Source organism: Anabrus simplex, chromosome 1, assembly GCF_040414725.1.
Source record: "Anabrus simplex isolate iqAnaSimp1 chromosome 1, ASM4041472v1, whole genome shotgun sequence".
Classification (NCBI taxonomy): Eukaryota; Metazoa; Arthropoda; class Insecta; order Orthoptera; family Tettigoniidae; genus Anabrus; species Anabrus simplex.
In genome coordinates, this window is record NC_090265.1 from 192,893,406 (window position 1) to 192,906,956 (window position 13,551).

At 42.8% G+C, this 13,551-nt stretch overlaps 1 protein-coding gene across 1 annotated transcript in view; it reads left to right on the forward strand.

Annotated features, from left to right (window-relative positions):
• Myo95E (Myosin 95E) overlaps positions 1-13,551 on the forward strand; it is a 503,326-nt gene that overhangs the window by 138,025 nt on the left and 351,750 nt on the right. Inside the window, exon 2 of the mRNA XM_067140340.2 lies at positions 11,182-11,297. Within this exon, the coding sequence (XP_066996441.1) occupies positions 11,182-11,297 (116 nt within the window). The remainder of the gene's footprint in view (positions 1-11,181; positions 11,298-13,551) is intronic.

Here is a 13,551-nt window from a genome sequence, read left to right on the forward strand (position 1 = left end):
CACCACTTTCATTTTGCTGTATACTCGTGATCACAAGAACTCCGGGTGGAAAGGAAACAGGTAACGTTTGGGCGTAGATTTTGGCCAACCCTGAGAATGAAGAGGGAGTAAGCGAGGCAGCGTCACATGTGTTCGTCTTCCAGGATGTGTGGCCTATATCGTTACATACTCAGAGGTCACTACCAACACCATTTTCTCGGAACCTGGTTAAGATGTTTCTATGTTCAAACTTTCTGGCTATACTGGCTTCTCCTAATCAAGGAAAACAATTAATTAACCGTAATTTAATTGTGAAGAAATGTGCACGATGTAACCCCGCCCTAGTACGTATGGCATTTAAGTGTTTGATCAGCGTCGACAATAACTCCATAGGAACGGTTTTCCAAACACCCTTGCGTCTCTGATGAGTATAATTACTAATGCCGGGTTATTTTTACTTGCCGGGCTGAGTGGCTCAGACGGTTGAGGCGCTGGCCTTCTGACCCTTACTTGGCAGGTTCGATCCTGGCTCAGTCCGATGGTATTTGAAGGTGCTCAAATACGTCAGCCTCGTGTCGGTAGATTTTCCCTACAATGCGGTACGGTAAGGTCCATTTTCCTTTACACGTTAGCATAGGGAAATGAACACAACGAAAATTATTCTGATGGACTGCTTATAAATATGTGAGTGGGAGGCGTGACCAATCTTAAGGAATATAATGGGTAGGAAGAGCATTGGGACATACCAGGTTTTTAAAGAAAGCCAATTTGACCGTCGATGCCGTCTTACTAGAACACACAATTCGGTTTTAGATAAAAAGATACCAGGAAGAAAGCACGGAGGGCGTTAAAACTTGCAGAAAATCGGGGCAACTTGAGAAGGTAACTGCTGTGCAGTTAGGGGCGGGCCGATGTGAGCTTGCATGCGGGAGATAGTGGGTTCGAACCCCACTGTCGGTAGCTCTGAAGATAGTTTTCCTTGGTTTCCCATTTTCACACCAGGCAAATGCTGGGGCTGTACCTTAATTAAGGCCACGGCCACTTCCTTCCCACTCCTAGGCCTTTCCTAACCCATCGTCGCCATATGACCTATCTGTGTCGGTGCGACGTAAAACAAACTGTAAATAAAAGAAGGCAACTAGAGGACAATACAACTCTTTTAGAAACCAAAAATGAAAATATTTTCCTATTAACAAAGTAATGAAGAACCATTCAGTTTCCGTTTTTCCCTGATTAGTTTCCTTCAATCAGTTGAATGGCTAGATTTTTTTAACTAGTGCACTGTTTAAGATTATACTGTACTTTTCATTTTATACACATTCGTGTGCAGGAAGCTTTCGTTTTATTTATATACTTTTTCCTTATAAAATGCACCCCTTTGTTTCTTTAAGACATTCTACTAGGATATCAGAATAGATCCTCCGTGCCTCAGACGGCAGCGCGTCGGCCTCTCACTGCTGGATACCGTGGTTCAAATCCCGGTCACTCCAAGTGAGATTTGTGCTGGACAAAGCGGAGGCGGGACAGGTTTTTCTCCGGGTACTTCGTTTTTCCCTGTCATCTTTCATTCCAGCAACACTCTCCATTCTCATTTCATAGCATCTATCAGTCATTAATAAATCACTTTGGGAGTGGGGATTCTATCGTACTAATAGCCTATATATGATTCATTCACTTACATCCCTGACCCGCCAATGACTGGAAAACAGGTTGTAGGTTTTCATTATAAGAATATCTTATTTTTATGAACAATATTATTCATTTGCATGTCTTTTAAATGATTCAAGATTCAAGATTCAAGATACCCGTCTCCCTTAATCTCGAAAATCATAGATTAGGGAGAGGGTATTATTTATTGTAATCGTTTCATAATTTCATAATTTGTGATACATGCCGTATACAAAATTAGAAGGAGTAACTTAAATAACTATTGTGAATAGTGTTAATAATTGGTACATGTGATGAATGTTCATATAAAGCAGGTGCATAGAAATTGAACAGAGAAAGAATACTATAAACTGAATGTTGGACTTCCATTCATATATAGTATTATGGCAGAAAAAAAACAAAACATCTATTTATAGTGATATCTTTTCAGATTATCAAAGCTAATATTGCCTTTGCAGGCTGTTAAGAAAAAAAGAGAAAACGGAAATTATTACTCGACAATACATAAAACTAGTAGAACTACTGTAACGAGGTAGTTCCATGCTATCCCTTAAGCCTATGTACCTAATGGCTCTAGACTTCAACGGAGTTATATTGTCTAGGTTACCTTAGGCACAATTCGGTTCCTGGCTGACATGTATCACATCCTTTCCTTCCTTCAATTTCCTGCTCCACCTTCCTCTAATAATGTTAAATAATTTTGCAATTCTATCCGGGTGCATCCATTCTCTGTTCAATAACTTTACAGTTGTATAGTCTACAACTGATTTTCGTTCTCAATTTTCTTTACATCCTCATCGTCTATGCATTTTTCTCGTATTTCCTTTGTCATAGGGCAATCTTTTATAAGGTGTGCCCATCCCATCTCTTCAGAGCATATTAAACATTTATTTTCATCCCTGTTCCTTCTATATGCTTTATTTTTATGTATCCCCATTAACCACCATATTATACCCCTCATTCTCTTTTTTGTTATAAACTCTACATTTATTCTCATTCTCCCATATATATTACAAAATTCTTCTAATGACCTCTTACTTCTACATTGTGCATCAATGTCTTGTTTTTCAATATCCTTAATACTTAGAACTATTTTTTACATATTTTCCACTTCTCTATACATTCTTTTTCCCAGTAACATCCCATTCCAATCGTTTCTAAAATATTCCGTACCCCATCCACCCAGTATCCTTGGTTCTGATGTTTCATTTGGTGTTGATATGCTCTCTGTAAAATTTCGCCCCCTTCTCGCAACTTCATTCTCAACCAATACTTTATTATCCTTTTAATAATGTAAACTCGCAGACTTATATCTTTGCACATCATTCTCACTCCACAATTAGCTGTACAGCTGGGTAGACCCATAATTATTTTCCCAAATCTACTCGTAATTGTATCAAGTGAGTCAACCCTTTCTTCAACTCTCCAAATTTCCGCTCCGTACAACACACTAGATTTAACTACTGCATTAAAAACATGTTTATGCACTCTGTAGTCTGTGTTGGGCATCTTCTTCTCCAGTATGCTAATGGCTGACAGTGCACTCATGCCTTTTAGCTTTGATCTTTTTATTTGCTCTGACCACTTTCCGTTTCCACTTAAAATCATACCCAAGTATTCTACTTTATTGACAACTTCTAACCTCGTCTCGCCCATCCACCATTTTTCATTCTTTGAAGATTTATGTCCTTTTTTACACACCATTACCTTGGTTTTCTGTACATTGATTTTTAAGTTCCATTCTTGACAGTAATTTACCACCACATTTATACTACCTTGCATACTATTGGGTGTCAAAGTGAGCAGAAGGATGTCGTCAGCAAAAATGAGGCCCGGAATATCCCGGTTCTCAAGACTTGGGTAAACCCCTGCCTCGAAGCCTTTCGATTGAAAGATATCATTTATAAAGAGTAGAAACAGTACTGGTGAAAATTTACAACCCTGTTTTAATCCTACATTAGAGAATATTTCTCCAAATACTACGCCCTCCTTAGTTTTTATTGCGCACCTTACTTCTGCATATACACTGACTGACAGAGCAAATGCAACACCAAGAAGGAGTGGTTCGAAAGGGATGAAAGTTGGGGAAAAAACAGAGACGGCACGGACGAATAATTGATGTTTATTTCAAACCGATATGCAGGTTACACAATGCGCACGGCATCGACTCAGTAGGATGTAGGACCACCGCGAGCGGCGATGCACGCAGAAACACGTCGAGGTACAGAGTCAATAAGAGTGCGGATGGTGTCCTGAGGGATGGTTCTCCATTCTCTGTCAACCATTTGCCACAGTTGGTCGTCCGTACGAGGCTGGGGCAGAGTTTGCAAACGGCGTCCAATGAGATCCCACACGTGTTCGATTGGTGAGAGATCCGGAGAGTACGCTGGCCACGGAAGCATCTGTACACCTCGTAGAGCCTGTTGGGAGATGCGAGCAGTGTGTGGGCGGGCATTATCCTGCTGAAACAGAGCATTGGGCAGCCCCTGAAGGTACGGGAGTGCCACCGGCCGCAGCACATGCTGCACGTAGCGGTGGGCATTTAACGTGCCTTGAATACGCACTAGAGGTGACGTGGAATCATACGCAATAGCGCCCCAAACCATGATGCCGCGTTGTCTAGCGGTAGGGTGCTCCACAGTTACTGCCGGATTTGACCTTTCTCCACGCCGACGCCACACTCGTCTGCGGTGACTATCACTGACAGAACAGAAGCGTGACTCATCGGAGAACACGACGTTCCGCCATTCCCTCATCCAAGTCGCTCTAGCCCGGCACCATGCCAAGCGTGCACGTCTATGCTGTGGAGTCAATGGTAGTCTTCTGAGCGGACGCCGGGAGTGCAGGCCTCCTTCAACCAATCGACGGGAAATTGTTCTGGTCGATATTGGAACAGCCAGGGTGTCTTGCACATGCTGAAGAATGGCGGTTGACGTGGCGTGCGGGGCTGCCACCGCTTGGCGGCGGATGCGCCGATCCTCGCGTGCTGACGTCACTCGGGCTGCGCCTGGACCCCTCGCACGTGCCACATGTCCCTGCGCCAACCATCTTCGCCACAGGCGCTGCACCGTGGACACATCCCTATGGGTATCGGCTGCGATTTGACAAAGCGACCAACCTGCCCTTCTCAGCCCGATCACCATACCCCTTGTAAAGTCGTCTGTCTGCTGGAAATGCCTCCGTTGACGGCGGCCTGGCATTCTTAGCTATACACGTGTCCCGTGGCACACGACAACACGTTCTACAATGACTGTCGGCTGAGAAATCACGGTACGAAGTGGGCCATTCGCCAACGCCGTGTCCCATTTATCGTTCGCTACGTGCGCAGCACAGCGGCGCATTTCACATCATGAGCATACCTCAGTGACGTCAGTCTACCCTGCAATTGGCATAAAGTTCTGACCACTCCTTCTTGGTGTTGCATTTGCTCTGTCAGTCAGTGTATATTTTCAACCGCTGTTATCATCTTCTGGGAAACCCCTATCCCTCTCATCTTGGACACGACCGCCCCTCTGCTCACAGAATCAAATGCTTTCTCCAAATCAATAGTAGTAATGTATACTTTTACTCCCTTCTTTTTTACATACTTATCTATTATTGTTTTCACTACAAAAATATTATCTGTTGTCCTCATCCTTTCTCTAAAACCTGCTTGCAGCCTCTCCAGAATCGATTCCCCCTCTGTCCACTTCATTATCCTTTTTGCTAACACACCTGTATATATTTTACTTAATGTATCGAGCAACGTTATACCCCTGTAGTTGTTAGGGTTATTTTTATCTCCCTTCTTCTTATAGATTGGGCAGATCACTCCCTCTTGCCAAGATTTTGGGAACTCACCTCCTTCAAATATTTTGTTAAATAGTTTCGCCATACTTTCTAGGATATCCTTATTTTGCGCCATCTGCTTCCAAAATTCGTTAGTGTTACCCGAAATCGCTCCTGATTTGCCTTTCCTGGCTTTCCCTAGTACCTCCCTTATTTCTTCTTTTGATATTTCCTTATCTAATGCCGGCACAGTACACCCTAGCCCTACCGAATACCGGTATCGTTTAATCTCGGTCTCCACCTATCTTCAGCCTCTAATAGTTTCTTATAGTGCTCCACCCAGATAGCCTGACTTATTACCGTCTGCCGCGGCAGCTTCCGTATTCCACAAATCCCCTTAATTGTACTCCATACTTTTCTACTATCATTCTGTTTTGCATTGCTATTTAATTCGACAACTCTCTGCACCTGCCATTCAGACTTAATTGCATACAGTAATTCCCTATATTCTCTTCTCAAGTTACAGAATCCCATCCTATGGTTTTCTCCCCCATGCTTCCGAAACTCCTTCAATGCTTTCATCACTTCATACTTTTTATGCCTGCATTCGTCATTGTACCAGCCTTTTCCTATTATATTCTGCCCCTCCTTTATCCTCATCTTCTCCCCTGCCATCTTTACAGAATTTTCAATTATTTTAACTGTTGTACTCGTTTGGTTACTCTCGATCATTGAATCTATTCCAGCTTTCACTATCTGTCCTATTTCTCCATCATAATAATTCATAAACTCGTTTGTTAGCTCCTCTCTCCACCTATATTTAGTGACTATCGTTTCTTTGTATTTTATCATATTGCTTGTTGGTGTCTTACCCTCTCTAACTTTTATTCTGACAATAATTGGGAGATGATGTGACTCACCCCATTCCTTAACCTCCATACTTTTAATCACAGGCAACGCATTCCTGGAGCATAACGCCAAGTCTATGCTACTACCCCCTGTTTCCATAACGTATGTCAGGTTCCCTAATTCGTCGCCATGCCACCATCCATTCAAAATATATAGTTCTATCGTACCACATAGCTCTAGCAACTTTTCTCCATTTTTATTACAACCCTTATCCTGGCTCACTCTCTTTTTTACATAAACCGCTTCTGTCTCCTTGTCGTATACCGGCTTCTGGTCTGCAACCCTCGCATTGAAATCTCCCATTATTAGAATGCCTGTATCCTCAAAAATATGTGTACTCTATTGACTTCTAACGCCAACTCATCAAAGAAAATCCTTTTCGCAAATGGCGAGGTTTCAGGAGGGTTGTAGACAAAACCATTACATAAGTCTGACTCATTTTCATCATACATCTTTATTCTGACCCACATCATTTCATCCATTTCTGATTCTATCTGAATTATTCTAGCTTGCAAATCCTCCCTAACCATCACCATTATCCCACCCGGGTATCTGACCCTTTCGGTTCGTCTCTCTTTTGACTTATAATAGACTGTGAACTCTCCTATTTCTATAATAGTTATCGGTGGAATCCAGGTTTCCACACATGCGAGAATATGCAAGCTATGTAATAACTCTTTAAAAGCTTCATTCTGTAACTTACTCCTAAGGCCTTCAATATTGATACACCCTACTCTTATCTCTAGTTTTGTCTTTCTCCCTTGTCCCTCACTCTGGCTGATCTTCTTGGACCTCGTAATCCTTGTTACACCTAGATCTTCAGTGTTCTCATCTAGAGTGTTAACACCTTCTCTATCAAGGCTACCCTCATTTGCATTACCTTTTCTGAGCAAGAAGTCCTTGATACTCACACGTCTGCGTTTCGGTGTTGCTTCTTTCATAGAGTCTGCACTCAGCTGCCTCTGAAGGTCGCCTGGACTGCCTTCGCTATTCGTTGTCTCATCATCTGTTACTTCCTCTCTCTGTCCTCGTTGCATCGCTGGCTGGTTGTCCCTCACTGCTCCGCATTCTGCTGGTCTCAGCTGCCTCGTATGTTCACCTTCCTCCTCGACCAATGTACTCGCTGTATTGTACATATTCTTTAACTGCTCTACTCCCCAGGTCCTCGTCCAGTTACTGTCCCCCACCACTAATTTGTTGCGCCTTATGTAGGCCCTTAATCTTTCACGTCTAGCTTTCCCTAGGTGAAACTGTAGCATTTTCTGGTTCCTGAGGGCTTCTTTTTCCATCTCCTGTTTGACCCATATGTTCTCACCTTTCAACCGGCTTGTACTATGCAGAATCTTTCTCACTAGTAGGTTTGATACAAATCTCACTCTCACTGGTCTCTTTCCTTTTGTTTTCCCCATTCTCTGTAGTTCTTCTGTATCGGCCTCTCTGCAGCTAATCTTCATCTTCTCGTTAATTAGCTCCAGCACTTTGAATACCAGGTCTTCTTTAGTGTTCTCTGGTAGCCCATATATAAAAATATTTTTCTTTCGGGTTTCCTCTTGTCTTTTTTTCTCCTGCCATCTCAACTCTTTTATCTCTTCCTCCATTCTCCTCACCTTATCCCTCAAACTTGATATTTCTTTATTACTTTGGACCGCCCTTTCCGTCACTTTTCCTATCTCCTCTTTCACCATTTCTTGTAGATCACTAGATTGCTCTCGTAATAGTTCTATCATTTGTTCAGTTTGGGCCTTACTAAATTCCCTTATCTTCTCCATGTCTTCCCAACCAACCACATTATCATGATCAGGTCCAGGGTTCATCTCGACCCCTCCAATAACCAACAACACTGCCATCACTGATGCAGCCATCAAAATTGAAACCAAACTCACCTGCTGTCCGGTTCTGCCACTCATATTGCGCCTCGTATTTCTGCCTCTACCGTGCCAACGACCTATCGTCGCCCGGTACAATTCTATTGAAATCCCCATGTCAGCACTCACTTACTCAACAACCTTCCTCTTCGCTTGCACGATTACAACTGATGTCTTTTAAATGAAAGCATTGTCTCTGTCTTTTATTTTTATACGTTTTTTTATCTCATTTAACCCTCAAGCACACGCGCCAGATCTCAGGACGCAGACACACGCGTGGGGGAGCTTTCCACCCCATATGTCATTGTATTGTAAAATATGAATTACTGTATTAATTGGAGATTTTAATATGGATTATGTCAGAATGACTCTTTCTGCGGTGATCCAGCCAGAAAGGTACAAGAGCGGGGAGAGTACAGGAAAGTTATTTGTACATTTCACTAGGGAATAAAATGACCTGGGGTGGATTCCACCCTATACGCGTGTGTTTGAGGGTTAATTTCTCTCCCATTTCCCATAATTATATTAAGAAAAAGCACGGTATGATATTTCAGTAAAAGAAATGAAGCACGAATCGCCTTACTAAGTCCTCAGTGAAGGTTACCTTCCTTCATCTTATTTTCATGCGTCCAAATTTGATGTCCGTGCATATTTTACTTCAAAATAGACAAATTGTGCATTTGCACAGTTATTAATGTAAAGTCGTTTAATAGGTCCTATATTGAGGAACATAAGGGCCATTCTTTCTTACAATGGTCGGGCGCGATGCCATTTCGATGGCTTTCTTTTGAAACCTCGTATGTCCTAATGCTTATCCTATCCATTATATTCTTTAAGACCGGTCACGCCTCCCAGCCACACACTTATATGTAGTCCATCAGAATAAATTTCGTTGTGGCCATTTTCCTATGAAATGTCGTATGGCTTTTAGTGCCGGGATATCCCAGGACGGGTTCGGCTCGCCAGGTGCAGGTCTTTCTATTTGACTCCCGTAGGCGACCTGCGCGTCGTGATGAGGATGAAATGATGATGAAGACAGCACATACACCCAGCCCCTGTGCCGTAGGAATTAACCAATTAAGGTTAAAATCCCTGACCCGACCGGGAATCGAACCCGGGACCCTCTGAACCGAAGGCCAGTACGCTGACAGTTCAGCCAACGAGCCGGACATTTTCCTATGATAATGTGTAAAAGAAAACGAACACTAAATGCGTAAATTCGCCATGCATACATCCCTACAATACGGTACGGTAAGGTCCATTTTCCTTTACATTTTAGGATAGGAAAATGAACACAACGAAAATTATTCTGATGGACTGCATATAAATATGTGACTGGGAGGCGTGACCAGTCTTAAGGAATATAATGGGTAGGAAGAGCATTGGGACATACGAGGTTTTTAAAGAAAGCCAACGATTTGACAATAAGGTCATGGTCGAGACGGCTAACATTTCAGCCAGCCTTCGCACAAAAGAATTACAAAGAAATGGGAGATTTTGACCTCAGTGAATTGAAATACGGGCCCGTATGGCTCCTCCCTTCAATCCCCTCTCTACCGCATATTCAAAGTCGAGACAGGGGTCGTGTGGGCAGGTGGGGAAGCAAGTACTTTCCCCCCTATGGGTGTTTGGTTCATGTTAGATCTCCCGTCATTCGCTGTGTCCATCTGCCCTCACTCTTCAGATGTGTCCATGTGTTAGGCTTCCGCATGAATCTGACGAATGAAAGAGAGAGTGAAAGCTGGTACTGGGCGGTTCTGAGGGCTGTACTGATTTCCCTACCTGAAATTAATATTTTTGCCCCGAGATTTAAATGAATTAGTCCGCCTCTGTGATATAGTGGTTAGTGTGATTAGCTGCCACCCCCAGAGGCCCGGGTTCGATTCCCGGCTCTGCCACGAAATTTGAAAAGTGGTATGAGGGCTGGAACGGGGTCCACTCAGCCTCGGGAGGTCAACTGAGTAGAGGGGGGTTCGATTCCTTCCTCAGCCATCCTGGAAGTGGTTTTCCGTGGTTTCCCATTTCTCCTCCAGGCTAATGCTGGGATGGTATCTAACTTAAGGCCACGGCCGCTTCCTTCCCTCTTCCTTGTCTATCCCTTCCAAGCTTACCATCCCCCCCATAAGGCCCCTGTTCAGCGTAGCAGGTAAGGCCACCTGGACGAGGTATTGGTCATCCTCCCCAGTTGTATCCCCAGACCCAGAGTATGAAGCTCCAAGACACTGCCCTTGAGGCGGTAGAGGTGGGATCCCTCGCTGAGTCCGAGGGAAAACCGACCCTGGAGGGTAAACAGATTACGAACGAACGATTTAAATGAATGAAATAATTTTTCTACTATAACAATTTCATCAGCCCCTCAACTGAGCTCCAGTTGTTACTCTTTGATTATGAAATGTACGTTTGCCTCTAATGTTTACGTCGTCCTCTAAAATCGCTAGTTCGTGCAGGAAATTGTTTTCCAGGCTTTGTCAATACAGTTTTTAACGCTTTCTTCTTCTTCTTTTTCTACCGCTTTCTCCCACACCTGTGGGGTAACGGGTGCGAACTGTGTCGCACATGTGGATTTGGCCCTTTTACGGCCGGATGCCCTTCCTAACGCCAACCCTATATGGAGGGATGTAAATCACTATTCAGTGTTTCTGTTGTGGTTGGTAGTGTGGTGTGTTGTCTGAATATGATGAGGGGAGTGTTTGGACGGACACATACACCCAGTCTCCGAGCCAGCAGGATTAATCAGAAGCGATTAAAATTCCCGACCCGGCCGGGAATCGAACCCGGGGCCCTCTGAACCGAAGGCCAGTACTGTGACCATTCAGCCAACGAGTCGGGCACAGTTTTTAACGCTTTCTCATATTCATATCGTATTTTATTTTGCAGACACGGTTTAAACATTTGATATATTCTAAATTGCATGACGATTCTTGTAACTCTTAAGAAACTTACATACGAATCTAATAATTTACTAATAAAATGTGTGTTGTTTTATTTCTAGACGTACATTGGTAACGTGCTGGTGTCAGTGAACCCATACAAGAAGCTAGCTCTGTACTCCTGCGAACTGGTAAAGGCATATCGTTGCAGAGGGCCCTATCAACTACCTCCTCACATGTGAGTACATTTGCTGAAGTTTTCAGTAACGATACTGTAATATTTCTAATTTTTCTACTATAATAATTTCATCAGCCCCTCAGTTGAACTCCAGTTGTTATTATTTGATTATATCCGCTGCTCGTAAGGGCGTCAATTAAAATTACTTTATTATGTTTTATATTCCTCAAAAATAATAATTTCCCGAAAATCCAGGTAAATGGGTGCCAGAGCTCACTGAAGGATCCCTCAAATTTAGATGATGATGATGATGATGATAATAATAATAATAATAATAATAATAATAATAATAATATCACGGACACAATGCGCAAATGCAGGACGTTCTTCTACGACGAATGGACGACTCTCGCCTGACGAAATATATTTTTAACCATTTTGACTCAAAACCAAAATCAGTTTTGTGGTGTGTTAACGCCAAGAAAGACTTCAAAGGAATAGGCCTACCATCAGAAGATGCACACAAACGAGACATTTCCAGGGTGACTTTTGGGACTTTTCGAGATGACAAAATGGAGAACTGGTGCAAAATGGTCGGATGAACGCCGTGTTCGACAGTGATCCAATGAAAACCTACTGAATCAAAGGAAAATTGAATAAACGCCATAATGTATAATTAAATATCGTTTTCCGTAGTTCGCCGATTAGCGAATAATAAATATAATAATAATAGCAGTAGAGCATTGAAAATTTATCTCAGGTCGCGCACATAAAGTGGAAATCTGATATTCTCTTGACTGGGCCTTATATGATATCCCCTGAAAACGATAAAAATTGGTAGGAGCATGCAATTAGGCTGCTATAAAAGTTAACTAACCGACGGAGATAAGTCATCAGCATAGCCTTTCTAAAATAATTAAATTAATTTCTTTGTTGTATTTACAACAACCTAGAAGTTGTTAATCAGACCTAATAATTGGATCTCCGTGACTACCCCTCTTGGACCCGTGTTTGTGTGTTTGCTTGTTTTGTTTCTTTCTTTTTTTTTTCCCCTTTTTTTTCAGAATAGTCTGATGTACCGCTGTCATCCTTGGTCGAGTTCACCGGCTGCGATGTCCACGTTACCAGTTCCTCTTCATGCTAGCTCGTATAATGTTCATGTTATCTCCTCCTAATGCTGACTCGGTAACCACTAATTTCTTCGTCAAGGTAGAGGAACTCGTACTATATTTGTGACAACCAGTCAGTAATGACCTAGTCACACATGAAGACTGGTCCAGTAATTAGCAGTGCTTCACCCAAATTGGCACGCATAATGATGGACGAAATAACCTTGATCACCGATGAAAATGAACAGTCATGATATTTTAATAGCTTTTATGTTAACCATGCCATTGCTGGCAAGACAGTGTTCGCAGTGCACTGTGTGTTCTGGTATGGGCTGTCACAGTCGCATCTTTGGCTTTGACTACAGTGTGAAGCGATTGAGGTATGAGTGATGCTAGCAGTGTCATTCCTTATGCAGACAGTCCCTGTTATGAATGGTGTGATAACGCCGCTCATAGGGTCGACTGGTCCATGCATTTCGGCGGTTTTGGTAGATTGATATGTAATAGCAACTTCTGACTCGGTGAGGAAAGCAACGGGAAACTGCTCACTCTTCATTTTCCTAGTAAGCATCTTTAGTGACGCCTAGGCCATCTATGACAGATGAAGACGGAGCTGTTAGGCTCAAACTAGCCTCCGGACTGAGCACTCATCATAAATGTTAATAGAATTTAACAACATTTAACTCACTTGGACGAATAGGAGGCGCAATTAGCGTTGTGTTTTCCCTGCTGGATTTCCATTCATCGACCGAGATTGGAATTCCACCGCATCCTACGGTGGATAAATCGCGTAGCATCAAAAATGTGCATCCAGCTTGAAACTCCATAGCTGGATACAAAAAAGGCCAAGGTGGTTCCAGTGACCCCAGAACGAACTAGATAGCTGAAAAAAGAATATTACTGCACAGAACAAATAAAAGAAAGAAACAAAGCGATCATTTGTTGATGAAACATTTGGGGTAAGAATTGAATGAAAATGTTGAATCATGGTGCATAAGGAAAAGTGGGGAAACGTGTGCGGTGGATAATCGTACGTATTTAGTGTTTTGACCTGAACTGACATTGTAAGTTAGTCTGATGGTTCCAACCTGTGTTGGTGGATCTGTTTAACATCGTTGTTTGTTCGTTCGTAATCGGTTTACCCTCCAGGGTCGGTTTTTCCCTCGGACTCAGCGAAGGATCCCACCTCTACCACCTGAAGGGAA